Source organism: Plectropomus leopardus, chromosome 6 (assembly GCF_026936395.1).
Source record: "Plectropomus leopardus strain MGB_pleo_1.0 chromosome 6, ASM2693639v1, whole genome shotgun sequence".
Lineage (NCBI taxonomy): Eukaryota > Metazoa > Chordata > Actinopteri > Perciformes > Serranidae > Plectropomus > Plectropomus leopardus.
In genome coordinates this window covers 19,997,568-20,016,855 of record NC_142181.1, presented here as the reverse complement: position 1 = coordinate 20,016,855, position 19,288 = coordinate 19,997,568, and the positions used below count along the sequence as shown (strand labels likewise).

At 39.8% G+C, this 19,288-nt stretch overlaps 1 protein-coding gene across 2 annotated transcripts in view; it reads right to left on the bottom strand.

Moving 5' to 3' along the window:
- Window positions 1-19,288, bottom strand: part of dscaml1 (Down syndrome cell adhesion molecule like 1) — a 147,693-nt gene that overhangs the window by 28,757 nt on the left and 99,648 nt on the right. For both annotated transcript variants that reach the window (XR_015776816.1, XM_088078955.1), the window contains exons 19-31: window positions 18,877-19,023; window positions 18,630-18,785; window positions 15,241-15,380; window positions 11,621-11,774; window positions 8,598-8,715; window positions 7,393-7,556; window positions 7,105-7,203; window positions 3,733-3,921; window positions 2,077-2,205; window positions 1,762-1,920; window positions 1,504-1,659; window positions 1,283-1,313; window positions 1,020-1,138 (exon numbers count right to left, since the gene is read on the bottom strand). Coding sequence is in view for 1 of the 2 variants with exons in the window: in XM_088078955.1 (XP_087935081.1) it covers window positions 1,020-1,138; window positions 1,283-1,313; window positions 1,504-1,659; window positions 1,762-1,920; window positions 2,077-2,205; window positions 3,733-3,921; window positions 7,105-7,203; window positions 7,393-7,556; window positions 8,598-8,715; window positions 11,621-11,774; window positions 15,241-15,380; window positions 18,630-18,785; window positions 18,877-19,023 (1,761 nt within the window). In the remaining variant the exon portion in view is untranslated. The remainder of the gene's footprint in view (window positions 1-1,019; window positions 1,139-1,282; window positions 1,314-1,503; window positions 1,660-1,761; window positions 1,921-2,076; window positions 2,206-3,732; window positions 3,922-7,104; window positions 7,204-7,392; window positions 7,557-8,597; window positions 8,716-11,620; window positions 11,775-15,240; window positions 15,381-18,629; window positions 18,786-18,876; window positions 19,024-19,288) is intronic.

The window sequence follows — 19,288 nt, the reverse complement described above, 5'->3', positions numbered from 1 at the left end:
CGTATTTCAGAAGCTAATTAAAATATGCACCTCATCTATTTTTGACACATGTAGCACTTATCAGATCAATTTCTACTGCTATGAGGCACTGTATGTGACGTATATTTATGATGTTGTTATGCAAATTGATGTGTTTTTAACACCTAAAACAAAATTTTGATCCATGTCGTTCATGACTGGGCCCCTAAATGTATAATCTTTGTCTGTAGGCTACAGCACAACAAAGCAGAAAATAAAAAAAATATATAATTAAACAAGACAAAAAAAAACCATAGGTTACACAGCCTGTCTACTTACCTATGGTAGAAGTTCAAATATCAAGCAAAAATGACCAAATTAACAAAATCTACATGGCTCCCGGTGTGGTAGGACGGCATGCAGAGGACAGAACAAAATCTGGTCACAGCCAGACTGTGGAGACCTCAGCCAGGGGAATTATCCCTCCTGCCTCTCTTACAGTCAGGACGGCAGTGAAGATAACAAAGAATTGTGATTTTTTCATCTCATTTCCTGCCTTACTTTGGTGGATCATAACATATTGGGGATGGAATTAATCTGCAGATGCTCCTGTGTAAAATAAGACCAAAAACGTTTCTGTGGATGTCAGTTTTTGAGCCACGGCGAAGGCCAAAACGTGGCCTGCAACACATAATATAAGGCCTGTTGCTTTTAGTTGAGCCGATTCCCCAAAAACTTAACCGGCCACATAAGAGGGCTGAGGAGTCAGCAGTCCATAAAACAGTCCATAAAACAGGTATTTCAGCAAAAGTGAATCACTGCAACAACAAGAGGCCCTGGTATATATGGTCATTATATGTCCACACAAAATATTTGGCTGATTGGTTCAGTAGTTTTGAGAGATTTAGAAAAAGACAAAATAAACCCCTGACAACTAGGCCTATAAATCCAATGTTGCCTTATTGTTATTATACATTTGACATAACCATCATTTAATCCAACACTCATGCACAGACACATGAACATACAACTCTCTCTCTGATGCTCTCTCTTCCTCTCACCAATTTGCTTGATGCCTTCTTTGTCCTCAATTAGCAGCTGCACTCTGGGGATGTCGATGTGTAACCGTGGGCCCTGAGGGGGTCCCTTCACTGGGGTGTCAAAGCTGCGGTTGTTTTTACTAATCCAGAGATATAAGACAAGCATGCACACAAACATTCACAGTTTTGAGAAAAAATGCAAAATGTGGATTTGTGACATTAATTTTGGGCTACACAAAATCAGACTGTTTTTGTGAGGAAGGACATGGAAGTAGCAATCCTACCTGATCAGCATCTCTGCCAGGCTTTTGGCATCTAGAGAGCAGAGAACATCACAAATTATTTATTCCTGACACACAAATCAATCTTTCAAAATAAATGCAACTCTCAAGACTTCATTCATGATTCTGTCTGAAGTCAGCTTCAAGAATCCCTCTGAAGACTGCTTTGTTCTCCTTGCCAGTTCCTCCCTACCACTTGTTTCCTCCTCTTTTACTTCTCTTACCTCTTAGTCTCTTCAGCCTCTTTTCTTTGCGTTTCTTTCGAATGATGAAGAGCAGCGCAACCCCCAAAGTGACCAAGATCACAGGGCAGCCAATCGAAAACAGCTTCTTGACATCATCGTTCTTTTCCAGGGGGGATTTGATAGGCGGAATTGTGCCTGCACACAGGATAAGCAGAGATTAGTTACTGCCCATTCGCAACATTATTTTAACGTACCAGTGTTGTAATTCCCTTTTAACGGTAGCATATTTCCACTTACTGCCATCATAGTCCAGTGTTGCAAACTGGGAGCTCTGGTTCCCACAGCCAGCACTGTTACAGGCTTTCATCTTCAACTCATACCATGTTGCTTCACGCAGCTCTGCCAGGAACACATCTGTGGTGGCGTTGGTACGTACATTCTGCCATGCCCATGTACCTGCATCAAGGGCACACATCAATGTCTGATCTCTTATCTTTCATTATTGGTTTCCATAAAAAGATGGAGTGCTACCTTACAATACATTTCTATTTTATTTATTGCACAACCTCTCCAAATACAATCCAAAATTTCAATAACAGTGAGGTGACTCACCTTTTGGTCTAAACTCTAGTGTGACAGCACTGATTGGACAGCCACCACTGGCCCAACCCTGCAGGTTGAGGCGTGCGTGGCTGGAGTTAATGTGTGTGAAAACTGGCTGATCCTTGTTGAACTGAGGTTCTGTACAAGAAGTAAAAAAATTATGAATTAACTGTCTGTCTGTTCAGATTATTATTGTGCCAATATAACAGGTAATTGGTGAACAAAAGACAACATAAGCACAAGGACTGGTGGAAAAAAAACTATACACCACAGTATTGTTATATTTTGTGTGGCAATATTTTATCGATACACAGAGACCAAGTAGTTTCTTTTATCATATAACTTATATATACTGCAAATACAAATGAAATTTTTGATAGTTTACTAAAATAAAAATAAAATTACTTTCAATTACCGAAATGAGACACTTAATCTTTAAAAATTCTATCTTACTAGCTAAATGTTTAAAACGTTTTCTTATGGGACATACTTTACGATAATATTGTATTGTGACTAAATTACTGTGATAATGTCATATCATGGGACGTCTGGCAATTGCTACTCCTAATAATCAGGCGTACATATGTATAACAGCTTGACTAGGTGTTCCAAAATATCTTACTAAATGTATTAAATATTATTTAATTATAATTAACAATATACAAGTACTTCATCCAGTCATTGGCAGAACAAAATAATGATCACCTCTGATATAAGACATGTTTTTACAATTGTTTGCTGTCATTCAAATGTTTAAGGCTGTGGAAAAGGTAAATGTGAATTGAATATACTTCAAGCATATACAAAATCCCAGAGCAATGCACGGACTGCAAATATCCTTTTTAGCTATTGCGGATATAAAGCAAGCTGCACAAAGTTGTGAAGTTTGATCCCTGAGATGAAGACAGGAATTGAATTGAACTGAATGAAATCGAATCAAATTTTATTTGATAGGACCGATGCATTTTTACATAATGCAGAGAAGAAGAATAATGTATGGCAATTGCTTATTTTCTACTCTTGTCCCTCGTTGGACTTTCACCTATTTTATCTACCATTTTAAAAAGACTACCCTGTGTTGAGGGTTCTAATAGTGCTGCTATATACTGTATTTAATATGTCATTATTGACTGCACCACTGAGACATGTGGCCTATTTTTGGTTTAAAGGTGCAATACATGACATTTAGAATGAAGTCACAATCCCTCTCTGAGTGTTGTAATCCGAGTTTCTTGGTTCTTTGTTTTGGTAGGTAAGCCAGCCATGCGTAAATGTTGGTGCGTGTTAGTCCCTCCCTTCAGAGTACATTGTCAAATGAAGGCTGCTACAGCAGATAACACCATCCTGCCACGGTGGTGGGACGGTATCATTTTCAAAGAGTAACACCCACTCAGCACCGTTATGCTGCTGTGATTTCAGCTTTCAGATTCCACGTTTGCTTGTGACTTCAGAGGTGAGAGTCGTGCAATCCCTGCAACAACTCTGAACCTCATAAACTGCACCTTTAAATTTTAGACCACAAATTTTGCCATTCATGCTACATGTTATTACTCAACACCCATTTTGCCATATGAAGGTGACATCTGCTTCTCCTTTGTGAAGATATGTATTTTATATTTACTGTTCACCTTTATCTACTCCTCCTAATTCCCTCGGATTTCTCACCTCGCCCGTGGGTCTTTGCCTCAATGATCTCGCTGATGCGTCCGGCTCCAACACTGTTCTTTGCAGCCAGCTTCACTTTATACCAGGTGCCACAGCGCAGGTTGTCCAATTTGAAGGAGCGTTCACTTGAACTGATGAAAACATCTTTCCACTCCTCTGTGTTGTCTACAGAGTACTGCAGCACAAAACCTGTATAAACACAAAAGACACAAACAATAACTATTTTCTTGCTCTTTACTACATAATTTTTTTTTTACAGTCAAGACAAAAACTTGATTTTGCATCAACCCTACTCAACTTTATGACATTGGTACTTCTACTGTCCACAAGATGGCAGTGTCACACTGTACTTCTATTGCCAAGAAGAGCCCCGATTGGAGGACGCTCGAGCTGCTCTCTGTCTACACCGCCATTAGTTACCTACAAACCCCAAGACTGGGATGGCGCTGACTGAGCATCTATGCAAATGAAGGTATGCAATGTAGTGACTGTTTTTATAATCATCTGCCCTAGCGAGCCAACTCCCTGCTTCTCAGAGACACTACATCTTATCCTCCATCTCTTTCTGTCTGTCTTTCCTTCTGTCTGTATATTATTATGCATACATGAATGTATCCCTCTCTGTGTTTCGTTGTACTCTTTATACTATCATTTTTTCCTCCCTTACTCTCTCACAAGTGCAATAGAGTCCAGAATATTAGAGGGGTTAACATGTGCAGATCCTGCAGTGTTTGTATAGAAGTTTTATAGTCACACTCTGTCTGTGTTTCACAGAGCAGGAGAGAGCACATCTGAGAGAACAGGGACAGCACATTAATATATTATTGTAGAACAAATTAGAGCATAGCATCAGTTATCACTGCATATACACATGCTGAAAAAGGCCTCATAATCAGCTGAGATTTGTTTTTTTAGGAAAAGGTGCTAACATGTTTCATCTGTAGAGGAATAATCTGCAGAAGCCACTGCAGTAGTGATGCAAAATAGATTCCTGATGGGGACTGCTGACACTGTGCTGATGGCTTCACAGACAGGCATCCTGGTATACATACAAGATATATAGACGGGCTTCACGGATGTATGAGACACTGGATGATGTATGCAAGTATTGCTAGGTGGACCATCATTATTTGAATACAAAGCTGCACACCTAACAAATTACATTACCTCTTACTTCTGTGTCTAATGCATGCTTTCTTTGGGTCTTTCTGGCAGTATGCTAACCCACATGAATTACACAAAAACATTACACTGTTATAGTTTATGGCAGCTTTCAGATTACTTGATCTAATGGCTGTACAAATTCTTTTTAAAGACATTCCTTTTGTAATGACATATGGGACATCTGTAGCTTCCTGGGTGCAGCTATGTATTAATGAAATACTTTGCCTATAAAACGATCATTGGAAGGGCTGTAAGTGTTTCTAACGCCAAAAGGGTACTTGTGAGTTATTAATCAAAAACCAAACAACTTAACACACTGAACTATTTGGGGCCAAAAATGACATACTAATGAGAAGATATTTTTTCAAAACACTACAAAATATTGTTTACTAGGTATATTTTATCCAAATTTTGATGAAGTCTTTGTTATAAAATATACATTTATTTAACAAAGTCAGGACAAAGTATATTTTTTTTTGTTTGTTTGGCTGCCCTGTAAAGATGGTTAAATGTCACTTATGCCCCTCTGGTTCTCACCTATTACAAAACAACAACAATCTAAAGACACAGACAATTCTTGATGAATGAATTCTTGATGGTAAAGTAAATGGGAGCCGTGCACAACAACAGCAAAACTGTATCAAAACAAAAACGCTTGTTTTTGGGCAGCACTAAGCATACAACTGGATAAATGGAACTTTGATTATAATGCACAAGCTGTGTGAGAGTTTGAAGACGGATGTTGTAACGCAGTCCAATTTTACTCTAATTCGCCAAGAATTTTTTCCAGTTTTGTACTCTTCGTTAGCCGTGAAGGCATATGAGAAAAAGTTTTCACCATGAATTCAGGAAATGGGGCAAGGGGTAAGTAATGGATATACAAATGATCATGTTGGGGGCAAAGTGTTCCTTCACTTGTCTCATATTTCCATATAGGTAAAATGAGCAACAAGGATGACTCCAGAGAGTTTACTGACTAGTGTGACCATAACCATCTGCAGGTCAACATTTTTAAAAACTAAGTAGATGGTTGTAGACCTTGGGAGAAAGAGGCCCAAACCAGTCCCAGTTGACATCAGGAATACTGAGTTGGAGTGTGTCTCTAGCTGCAGATACCTGGGGGTGCACATTGACAACAAGCTGGACTCAAGGTGCCACTTGAAGGCTCTGTGTAAAAAAGGTCAAAGCTGACTGCACTAAAGGTCTTTTAACATCTGCAGACCCCTGCTGTGCACCGTCTACCAGTCTGTTGTGGACAGTGCTTTGTTCTTTGGTGCTCACACAGCTTACAAGAACAGAGTCAACAAACTGATTAAAAAGGCGAGCTCCATTGTTGGTGCAGAACTGGATTTTATTCAGCAGGTGGCAGAGAGGAAAATGCTCGCAAAACTCAAGAGCATTACTGACAACCCCATCAAACCCCTCGACAGCCTGCAGGTGTTTCGGCAGAACACCTTCAGCCACAGGTTGATCCCACCAAGATGCAGGACTAAACGCTGCAGAAAGATTTTACTGCCTGCTGCCATTAGACTCTAATGCTCTTAAATAACCAGTGTTTTTAACTACTACTCTGAATTTTTGATATATTACGTAGTATTTATTATCATTGGATATTTTTAGAAGGGAGTGTTTTTTAGTACTTACATAGCATAGTATTGTAATTTATTTTTAAGAATATTTTCCTGTGGACAATTGCAGATGTGCTATTATGTTATGTGTGGTTGTGTGTGATTAGCAGTGAAAGAACAAATGTAATTTTCTGCAAAGGATTAAGAAAGTATCTATCTCTCTCTTTATCTATCTCTCTCTTTCTGTCTCTCTATCTATCTATCACCTTGATACTAACAAACTAACAAACAGCATGAACAAAGAAAAGGGATTGAAACCATGTTTGCATTCATGCCCATTCAGGCACACACAACATGCCCATCTCCACACAGAAATCACCAATAATCAGATAATCAAACAGACACATAGTTAACAGGGAAACATAAAGCCAGAAAAAAATCAATTGACTTATCAATTAGTATGCACACTAACACTATGTTAACAAAAATGAAAGAAAGGAGACAGATAGTAAACTAAGATCAGAGGTCAAAGTGATTTTTTTGGTTCTCATTTATGAATGAATTTAACTTGATGACCTGTATACCTGAAACCTGTATTCAGACAAGGCAAAAAGACAGCTTGTTGTGCAGAGCTGAGTACCTCTGATAGAGCTGCCTCCATTGTCTCCTGGTATCCAGGCCAGAGTGATGGAGGAGGTGGAGGTGGTGGAGACAGTTAAACGAGGTTGGTCTGGAGGGACTGAGGGAGATACATAAAGAGTTAACAGCTCAATATTACCTGTGCTAAAATATATGTTTTTTTGGTTTTTTTAGCTATTTTTATTGCAGGGAGGACAGCAGGCCTATAAGTAAGGTGCAGTCATAGTTGAGTGAACTAAATGAGGTCTGAAAGGTAAAGGCATAGATGCTATTATTGCTGTTTTCCTACCTTGCACCAAAAGGTTGACAATAATAGTGTCAAAGCCCAGCGTGTTGGTGGCTGTGCAGGTGTAGTAACCAGAATCTTCAGCTTTGACAGAGCGTAGCACCAGTGTCCCATTAGCCATAATGAGACGCTGCCCATCTAGAGACACCGGGATGGCTGTGTCCTCACTAACAGAGAGACAGAGAGAAAATCCGACAGAGACGACAGAGAGGACATCATCAAAGACTCTTACGAGATCTTGATTGAATGTTATTAATTTTGTTTCTAGTGTTAACAGTAGGCTGAAAAATAAAAATAAACATTTGGTCAACAGAATCTGGGTTTTGTTTTAAAGAGCCACATAGCACTTTTTCTTAATATGAACTACTTATATGACATTATTCCAGCATTCTGAAGTGTGAGCAAATACGCATCTGCAAAAAAATAAATGACTTCTTCTCAAACTGAGACACTAAATACAAATTCATTCTTGAGGCCCTGACACACCAAGCCGACAACTGGCAGTTGGTCAATGTCAGGCCATCAGTGAGTGTGTGTCGTCCTAGTTTTTGTGGTGTCTCTCACACCATTGGCACTAGTCCGCCTTGTTGGCTGTTTTTGGACGATTCAGCATGTTGAATCAGCGCTGAACACGGCAGAGCCTATTGGTAAGTGAAATCACTGTAATTGGCAGTTCAGCTCAGTGCATTAGAAGAGAAATTGAAGTGAGGAAAGCAAAAAACTACTAAAGTCGAGGTTAAGAGGTCATGAGATCAAAACAAATGTCTTGCAATAAGTAACATTAATTTTTTTAGCTATCATAGCCATCAAATGCAATTGTTTGCATTATTGTTTGCTAGCGCATGGTAAATATAATTAGCTCTTTTAGCAATCTGTTTTGCTTGTTAATGTACTAACTGGCTAACTAGCATCTTAAATCTGTCCTGTCGATCTTCAGATGTACCTTTTTAATGATGAATAAAGCCTTGTGTTACCTGCTAGTATGGAGGGCATTTTCCCCTCCTGCAGGCGCAGAATGTAAATGCTAGCTGGCTGTTTTCTTTTGGGTGTGTTCAGGTCCAACTTTTGGCCAAGTCACAGGCAACATAAAGCGATGCAACAGTCACATTTAGTTCTTTAATGTCAGTTTGGTGTATCTGGGCCTTTACAGATATAACAGCAGCACCATTAACTGAGCTTTACATAATATTTATGGGGAGGACTCTCACCTGTCTTTGGTCCATTTGATAGTGGGTGTAGGTTCTCCTACTGAGCTACAGGGCAGTCGCACCTCCTTCATCCAAGGAGTGGTTACTGTGCCCCCAAATGACAGGATCTTAGCTGGAGCTAGTGGAGGATGAAGACAGGAATGTCAGAATAAAAGTTGTATGGAGACAGAGCAATTGAAAAAAGAAGACTACAGCTATTGGCATTAATACTTACACAAGAAAGGCAGTAGCCTAATTAATGTCTACCAATCGGTTAATCTTGCCATCATCAAATAAACAATTTTCAAACCCGATAAACAAATGCTGTAGAGCTTTCAGAACGTGTTGGATCAATACAGAAATGTGATGGCTGATATGAAATTGATTTGTTTTCCATATGGGATTCTTTCAATAAACCGGATTTACTAGCAGAGGGTGTGCATGTATTTACCGTGACTCACACTTTTTGGAAAAGAAATCGGTGTTAAATGTGACACTGTCCAGCAGAGAATAGCATATGAATAAGAATATAAGAACGAAGGAAGATTAAGCAGAGAGGATATGAAAAAAAATATCCATCCATTCAGGAACATAACCCTTTTGCTCTCCATCACTCCCCCCACCGCTCTCTCTGTCTGTCTCTCTCTCTTTCTAAAGCTTGGCGTCTTAATGCAAGTGCTCTAGTGCACTTATGTTAAGGTTGAATGAAGTATTGAGTGGGCAAGCCTGGAGGACACTGCCTTTTACAGCTGCCGATCAGCTGACGCACCCACCCGTACGAGTGCACACACTAGCAAACCTTTGCACCGAGCAGTCAGGGGAATGAACAGATACAGGAGAGGATAACATGGTGGGAAGTGCACTCTATTCATTTTCACTCCCTTATTCTTCCTGTCTTTTAATCCAAAGCCTATTGATTAAACTGCCCTGTTCATTTTTTTTAAACACTCTGCCTCTCTATTGTCTTGTCCATTAGTTAACTCCTGTCGTTCCATTTTCCATTTTTCATCTTTTTTCCCTCCAACTGCTGTCTTCCCTTTTGCTCCTCCTCTTATCATTTTCCTGATATGGGCCACTTTATGTGGTGCCCTTTGAACTCTACAATCAATAGCACGAGTCCTTTAAAACATAAACAGGACAAGAGGTTGAATAATATGCAGAGAGGGGTTATATAGAGCAAGCAACAGATTAAGAGGGAGAATTTCTGCGTGATTCACAAAGTCATGAGGGATGTAGAGCAAAACATCCTTTAAAAAACGGTATTTTTAGTTCATGGCATTGTCAGTAAGAGGCTTGAAGAGGAATACTACTCAGTAGCAGTGTCGTAACAGTTCCTGAGAGAGAGAGAGAGAGAGAGAGAGAGAGAGAGAGAGAGAGAGAGAGAGAGAGAGAGAGAGAGAGAGAGAGAGAGAGAGATGGCAGAGAGACAGGAGGAGGATGACAGTGTGGTGTCATAAACAAAACAACCTCTGATTTCCAGGTAAAAAGATTCAGATGTTTTGGATTGAAGCTGGCTTAATTTATTTGCAAAATGAAAGTTGACTATATAAATGTGTTTCATCTGCATTTCAATGACAGCATTTTAATGCGAAGCAGGCTATTAAAAGACAATTTTGTTGATTTGCATTTCTATTAAGTTATTAACAAAAAAAATCTTCAGTGATGCAACAAAACAAGAAACAGATTTTTTTAGAGTACATTTACCTGTGCTGTACTAAGATAGAGTTTATGAGTATCTGTACTGTACTTGAGTAATATATTGTTTTGGAAACCTGTTACTTTGACTCCACTACATTTGAAAACAAGTAATATACCTTTGACTCCACGACATTTCTACGAAGGCTCTTGTAACTCTTTACATTTGGTTTGAATTCAGCTGACGATTTATTTCTTTTCTAAAATGAAAAAGTCTATAAATCCACAACAAATTGTTTGCAGTGGTATCAGAAGTTCACTTTTTAACATAGAAAGTTGGTGGATGTTCCTCAAAATTAAACATTATCTGAAAGATATTTTTGGATGTAAATTTATCCAATTTTTAGTAAGATTTTTATATCTAGCCTAGTTGCTTTTGAACAGTTATAAAGCTACAGGTGTGCAACTGGGATGTCAAAGTAGGCTGTTTATTTATTTATTTTATCTTTTTCTTTTTTAGAAGCAGCATCTATTGCAAATTATACCATTTGACAGAGGATAAGAAGACATTTGTTTAGAGCTAGCAGTAACGTGAATCAGAGGGACAAAGAAAAAATGCAGTTAAATAAAAAAAAAAACAAAGAAAATGACAATAGTGGTCATTTTGTCAATTTGTGTTTCCAGCCACATTTCTGTAGGCTTTGCAGCATATTTAACAAGCTTTTCATTCGACATGTTTGACAAGGAAGTCAGTTCATTCAGTGGGTTGTTTCAGAGTCATTAGGTTCTGTAAAGTTATTGCAACTATATACAACAATGCATTGAGACTGAACACTAATATTTTTAAAAGCAAGTACTCCAGCACTTTCACTCAAGTAATAATTTGACTCAGCAACTTTCACTTGTATTGTTGCAATATTTGACCAGGAGTATCTATATTTTGACTCAAGTAAGAGAGTCTGTTTATTACATAAGTTCCTTCCAACTGTCAAACCTGTTCCCTACATTAGCCATGATATAGTTTGAATGCAGACAGTTTGTTAGGTTCTAGTGAGTTGCACTCACAGTAGCTAAAGTAGTCTTGATTTTATTTCCAGACTTTTTTCACTCCTAAACTTAGTCATCAACTCAAATGGCTCAAGTGACATCACTTAAGGCAGATTTTACACAACTCCCTCTGAAGACACTAAATGTTTTATACAAAAGACCTGTAAACATATATCAATATATGTACTTCCCCTTTAAATACTGTTAGAAAAATGCAAAAGTACTCAATCCACTTTTAACCAAATTTTGTGCAGATTTACCCAAGAATCCTAGACATGTTTTGACCTGCAAATGACTAAAATCATGTTTACTGGGATCGCAGTCTCTAACAATGAATCTGCCTGTCATATTTAAAGACTTACCCTTAGCTGCTGGCTCCACAGTCACCTTGTCACTGAAGTTACCCCGGCCTGCAGTGGTGACTGCTGCCGCCCAGATCAGGTACTGCTGTCGGTGGTTGAGGTGAGTGATTCTGTAAAACAGCAGCTCTGGATTGGCTTCATACTCGCTGGGCAGCTGGGGAAAGCAGAACATTAAGTGTTAATTTTGGAGGAACAGACGGAGGGATACGTTTCATACTTAAGAGCTGAGCACAATCCAAACATCTTAACATGTCAACACAAAATTATTGAAATAGCCTATATTTTCTAGGAAAATATACTTTTTTAAAAAAATTAAAAGTCCAGTGTGTTGGATTTAGTGGCATGTGGCAGTAGGGTTTCAGATGTGACACTGCATTTAGCCAGGTGTGTAGGAAGGCTTCGGTGGCTAAAGCACAAAAACTTGAATGGCTCTATCTCGTGCCGGTGTTTGATTTGTCTGTTCAGGGCTACTGTAGAATAACATGGCAGACTCTGTGGAAGAGAGCTTGCTCCATATTTAGAAATAAACAGCTCATTGTCATCAAGGTAACAAAAGCACAACTCTTAGACTTGAGTGACGATACACTAACAAAAACATGAATATCATTTACAATTTCTGTGAATATATGCTCCTAAATCCTACACATCGGACCTAATATTAAAAAATATTATAGAAGTAAAATAATTTTCTGTGGAAACAGGTGGAACTTTTCGAGGAATTCCATGACAGTAGGAACGCTGTGTGACACAATCAAGGAAATAAATCAGTTGTAAAGACTTCCCAAAACCCCATTAAAAAAAAAAAAAACACATGAAAAAAAGATAAAATCCACATATTTTCCACATTTCCATGAGAATAAAATATCTGTCTTTCATAAAAATAAATCAGTATTGTGTCATACGTGCTGAAAAAAATGAAATATTACATCTCGGGGATGCCAAAGACAAGATAATTTTTTTAGCTTACTGAAGAGGAAGACGGAATGTGAAAGACAGAGTGAACATCATTCTAATGTGAACCAAGCTCTGTACTCTCTTCTTGAGTCACAGGAAAACAGAGGAGGATGGATGGGGGTGAAGGTACAAAGGTTCCTGTGCATGTTATATTAAGGCAAAAAAACTGTGTGAAAGGATGGAGCTTGAATGAGGGAGGCAAGGGGGTTGGATTGAGGGGAGTGAAGCCCACTGCCTCTTCTCCTCTGTTCTCCTCAGGGAGGGCAAACAGAGATATGAGACTGAGGGAGACAATGGGGGACAGACAAATGAGTCAGTCAGAGATATCACGAACAGTCATACACTAATGAGGCCTATCTAGTGCAGGCATCAGCAATGACGGAGAGGAGTCCAATAAACAAGCAGAGAAGGAGAAATGGATACACACAAGCAAGCACAAATACACATACATGAATACACTGACACACACATACAGTGGCATACATGACCTGGAGGTGGATGTGTAATTGCAGTGTGTTTAACCCAGCCATGTGTCTGCTGTCTAGACATATATGCATCACTGTCCCTTCAACACACAGACACACACACACAGACACACACTCACACGCAAACAATGTTTTTTTTGTTTGTTTTTTTTTACTGCTGCCGAACACTATTCACCTACCCACCAATTATACCCTTATTCGCTCAACTCCTACTCTTCATCTACTCCTCAGGTATCCCAACACTCAGACACATACACACAAATACACGCACACACACAAACACAAACACACACACACACACACACACACACACACACACACATGCACAGAAGCTCTGTCTGTTATTGTGCTGCTGGTCTCAGCGATGAATGGAGAATAGGAAAAACACAATCACAAATTTAACACGCAAGGTAGCACCTAACACTCACTGCCGCCCTCTAAATCACGTTTTACTACAGTTTGACACTGACTTGCATTTCTGACTGACAGGCGCTCATGCACAAGTGAAATAAAGACTGCAATATGAGTGTCAAACGGTTTGAAGAGTTGGTAAACGCGACAGACCTGTAAAACTGTCGAAGAAGACACTGCAGTGTTGCTGAGCTCCGTCCTAGCCTGCTGGGTTGTTGTCTGCAGAACAGTTTATTCTGGGCAAATAGATTCCACTATTCATGTTGTTTTTCACATTTATGAGCAGGCCGTCATGGAGGAATCCACTGGGCTTTTTATTACTTCCCTGTGTTCCCTGTTCATCATCCATTCCTCTTGTCTCCGTCCTTTTCTGTATTTTCCTCTCTGCCTATCCTTTACCCCACTGCGCCATCCTTCCCTTCGCCTCCTGCCATCACTCTTCATCCCTCTCTTCATTCCCCTGCCCCTCTCCACATTTCCCTGTCATCTGTGGGGCACAGTCCTTGCTTTCTCCTTCTATCTATCCACCAGTACCCCCCTCTGTTTTACATCCTCTCTGCATTTCTCCCCCTGACTCTAACGTATATCAATGTCTTCTTCTTCTCGTCTCTGTACATTTGTCTTTATAGTTTCCACTGCAGGCAGTGGCATGGACAGAGGGATGGATGGACGGATGGATGGATGAATGGGTAGGTGGGTGGGTGGGTAGATGTTGGGAGAAAGGGAGGGAGGAGTGACAGAGTGTGTGTTGCTGTAACGGATATTAAAATATTCCTCCGGCATGGAGATAGCGGTGATCCGGGGAACGATAGAGCGAGATAATGAAAAGAGGAACAAAAGTACTCCCCGCGCGGTGTGTCTGACCCCCCCATCCCTCCTTCCCTCTCTCCAGTCGCACTCATTTACATAGTAATCATCCCAAACTCTGCATGGGGGCTTCAGAGAGAGAAAGAGGAAGAGAAGAGATAGACAGACAGATAGATAGATAGATAGATAGATAGATAGATAGATAGATAGATAGATAGATAGATAGATAGATACATAGATAGATAAAGAGATAGAGAGATAGATAGATAGATAGATCAAGTGTTTTGTAAATGAGAGAGACTTAAGGAGAAAATGCATCTATATTCTAAATAGGTACATTTATACAGTGCATTTGTGTGTCAGTGTGTATGCGTGCATGTGTGTGTGTGTGTGTGTGTGTGTGTACAAGCAGTGCATATTTCTTCCGTTTGAATTCACACTGTCATAAAAACATGAGTTGCATATATATATGGACCTCTATACGCAATGTGTGATACATTTATGAGTGTGTGTGCATCTCCGTGCATGAGTGCAAGTGTGTGTTTGCTGTCGGCTTGTTTTCTGCCCTCGTTGATGAACAGATGAGGTTGTCCTGGCAACGTGATGAGACGCAGATATGCAAATGAGGCGGGAGGGTGAGCTTGCACGCACACACACTGCGGTATGAGGAGAGCTCATTTCACACACACATCTTGCTGAGACTGCAGCACTAGACCACACACAGAACACACACACACACACACACACACACACACACACACAAATGCAGAACATTGTCCTTAAATCAATTTTCTTTTATCTTAGCATCATATAAAATGTATAACAGAAGTTGTATACTGCATAAATAAGGGATCAATCCCCCTTCATCAAGAGCCATGTTTGATTGGTACTCTTCACCCCCTTTTTTACTTCTTTCATTCACTTGTCAACCCTGAAACTCTCTGCACCCCTCTTGTAACTCACCGGTTGGCCAGACCCGGGGCTGGAGCAGTAGATGGTGTACTTGCGGATGATTCCATTTGGCTTGTGAGGGGGTAACCAGGACACCACGACACTACTGGCGGAGGAGGGCACAGCTTTGATGCCAGCTGGGGGTCCAGGGTCTGAATCATAAAGGGGAGCAAAGAGAGAAGTGGAGGGCAGAGTAAAATATAAACCGGTTTCATTCTCTACATGTACAGTAAACAGAATTAATAGCTTTAAAGGTGTGGACTGGTATGGGGGAGATTTGCTTATTTGGTTTTGCTGCCTCAAACAAAAAAATCATCCAAGTGTACCTGCTTGGTAGTTGACTAAGTCGTTGGTATTCCATGCTTTAGCCTACAATATTTAAGTTATTGCAGAAAGTCTGACTATGAATTAGCAAACTGCTTTGGAAAAGAGCTAACATGTTAAGTACTATTACAGTCCTCCTCATGCAGCAGCCCCAATTTCTTTTTTCACGTTTTAAAGACAAATGTTTAACTGAACAACAAAAACTAACTTTTGTAACAGTGACACCTTATTCCATGTCACATACAGGTTCCTATTTATATCTAATTTCCTTGATTCTTGGGTTAATGAAAATAACCTTCCTGATGTTTCCATGATAATTGTATAAGTAATAAGGAATAATGCCCCTGGGATGTTTTGTTACAGAAAAAGAACAGACTTGGTGCAAGTACTTATTATTTAAATTTTTCTAATTTTCAACTTTTCCTCCCGTATTATTTGGAATATTGCAAGATTGAGTTTGAGGCTGGGTATCAGAACTCAGTACTTTTGAGGTATCAACCAAAATAAACCAGTACCAAGGATAATCTAAAGTTTTCCAGTCAAACAATACCTGCATTCTATTATTTTTGGATTCAGATCTAGAAAAAAAAATACTGGTTTTGGTTGCAGCCAATCACCACAAACATTCTTTAAATGTGACATATGATTGGCCCACTACTGCAGCAGACACAACCCATATAGTGTGGTGTAGTGAGATTGTGCACAGTGTTTTTGACGGGGTTGGCAATTCAGCCAACTCAGTTAAAAGAAGCACGCTATTTGACTACCTCTAGTTAACCTGGTAGAGTGTGCGCCACATATACACTGAGGCCCCTTTAGCAACCCGGGTTAGATTCCATCCTCTGGCCATTTGCTGGTTGTCATCCCTCCTCTCTTGCCTACTTTTCTTTTCTGACTTAGCTGACCTATCAGTTACGGAAAAAAATGCCCTAAAATAATTTTAAAATAATTAAATAAATAATCATCACGGTCTTTATCAAGCAATTTAGCATGCAATATTTGATGTGCATGGAGACTGAGGCAAAACTTATATTTTGACCATTTTTTAAAAGAAAAAAGCCAAATATCAATTGGTTTCAGGTCCTGAAATGTGACAGTTTTCTGGTATTCTTATTTTCTATGAGAGTAAACGGACTCTCATTGGGTCTGGGACTGTTGGTTTGGCAAAACAAGCAATTTGAAAAGGTCAGCCTTGGGTTTGGGAAATTATAATGGGCATTTTTTACAATTTCCTGACACCCTGTAAACCAAACAATTAATTGAGAAAATGATTGGCAGATTAATTAAAGTGCACTGCCTCGTTTTCCCTCTGTTTGTGTCCCTTGTCCTGCACCTGTCCCCAGCTCAGATTAGAACTACACAGTATCAACCTTCTTTGCTAATGTATCATGTTTCCATGTGAAAATCACAATTTAGATTATTGCTTACTTGACCAGCAACTTGTTTGCGTAAAAAAATATAATTTAATAAATATTTTTCACACTTTAGGAACAGTGTGTAGAATTTGGTGGCATCATTGAGGATTTCAGAACGCAGGAAGCTGAAACGTCTCTCATGTGCCAAGTGTAAACTTTTATCTGGGAGCTGAATTATCCTCAAAGGTCTCTTCCTCTACATTAAAAAATGGCACCAACACTGAATAAACATTAAAAATCTGTGTTTTTACAATGCTGTTTGGCTGCAGACACCTGCTAATGTGTGCCCCTCTTTTTAACTAAATTAAAATTTGTTTAAAAGAAAAGGGAATAATTTACTAGATTTACTAGAAAATGATGCAAAAAAAATATTATTTTGCTGTTTGTTTGTTTTTTCACCAAGTAAAAACATGTGTCTTATGAAGGGCTAATGCCTGAAACATCACATGTGTGGAGGTAATCGAATAAATTTGGGAGCATGCACTAGTGTACAGACTTTATTTGTTCTTTCCCATCAATTTTGCTTTTTGTCACATTGGCTTTCTTTTAAAAGAAATAAAACCTTTTGCTAAGGTTTCAAGGGGTTAATGATAGATCTCTGTCTTCTTCACTCCAATTCTTACTGAGTACTGTCTTTGTGTTTAAGAGACAGACGCAGAAGAAAAGGCAGGCTGAGAACTGTCTGTTTGAACAGTTCCACTGCAAACACTTCTCCATATGCTGCAGATACAACTGAGGGCAAAGGGAAGGGAGACACAGAGAGCACTGAACGTATGTGAAGAGGTTGCCCCTGGACACAGTGTCAACCCACATCAGGGCAAAAAAGACACTCAGTTTGCCCCTGATAAGCACACACACTCACTCATACATACACACACACACACACACACACACACACACACACACACACACACTCAAAGACTAACACAACACACATATTTGAAGAGCTATTGCGGCAAGGCCAGCTCATAAAATGGAGATATAGTGAGGAAAAGAGAATAAAGGCCTTTTCTGAAATGACACTTCTTAGAATCTATGCTCCCCCCCACCCTTCCACTATCCTGCGCTCCCTCTTTCCCCTCATTTTCTCCATCTCCAGACGCCTGCCTCCTCCTCTGCGTGGCCCCAGGGAGGGAGAGGAGAGGCGGATACGGATGTAATCCACAGCCCGCCAGTGTAAGCACAAAATTAATTCTCTCTAAGCCACAAAGAATTAATCCCTCTCCTTGTGCTGGGTGCTGAGCTAGACTTGCACACAAACAATAGCGCATGTACACACATGCATCCGAACACGCACACCAATGCTAAGACACCGTACACATGCAAACACACATTTAACAGCCCCTCGACACTTCCGCATATTCACATGCACAGACTCACACCCTTAGGCTCCTTAACCACACACACTCACACACACTTTTTGGCTTCTTAATTCTCATTAGCACTGGTAATGGCACATCAGAGCACAAAGAGGTTTTAATCAGCAACCTCAGCCTTACAAAGACCCCCTCTGCCTCCCCTGGCTCTCTGCCTCCCGCACTGCAGCCTAAACCAAGAATAACAGCCCTCAGACCTGCCCCAAAGGTTTGGTCAAAGCATATGACAGAACAATTCCTTATTTGGTTTATCTTTAAAGAAAGAATTCGGAAAATGTGGACTCACAGTCTTCACGAGTTTGGATGTACAGGACGTTGCTACGGACCCCGTCTCCAGCCTGGGTGTAGGCCAGAACCTGGATGCTGTAGTTGGTGAACTTCTCCAGGCCTCTGAGCTCCACCTGCTCCTTGGTGGTTGTGATATTTTGCATTTCACCCCATTCTGAATAAGCAAAAGACAGAATGATTTCAGACCGACTGTTAAACTGTTACCAGTCATGGTGTCTAAAGGATTATAGACAAATTAAACGCACCTCCATCTGGAAAGACAGCCCAGAACACTACGCGATATCCCTTCAATACGCCATGCAGCGTCATCCTGGGGGGTTCAGCCCATGTAATCACTGCCTCGTCTGATGTTACAGAAATGGCTCGCACATTCTGAGGAGGCTGGCTGGGCACTAAAGACAAAGAAGGACAGAGAAGTTAGAAGTTAGGATACATTGCCTAAACAATGTGATCATTAATATGATACCAATATAATACCAACAATATGAACATTGTCTAGTTTCCTTGAATCCTTGAAGTAGCTTTGAGGTTTGATCTTATTTCACATTGTGACATTCATTATCACATATATAATCTGTATCAGATTGTTCCAGCCTATCTCTGATGCTATATAATGTCTATATATAATGCTACATTTCCCCACATTTACATTAGGTA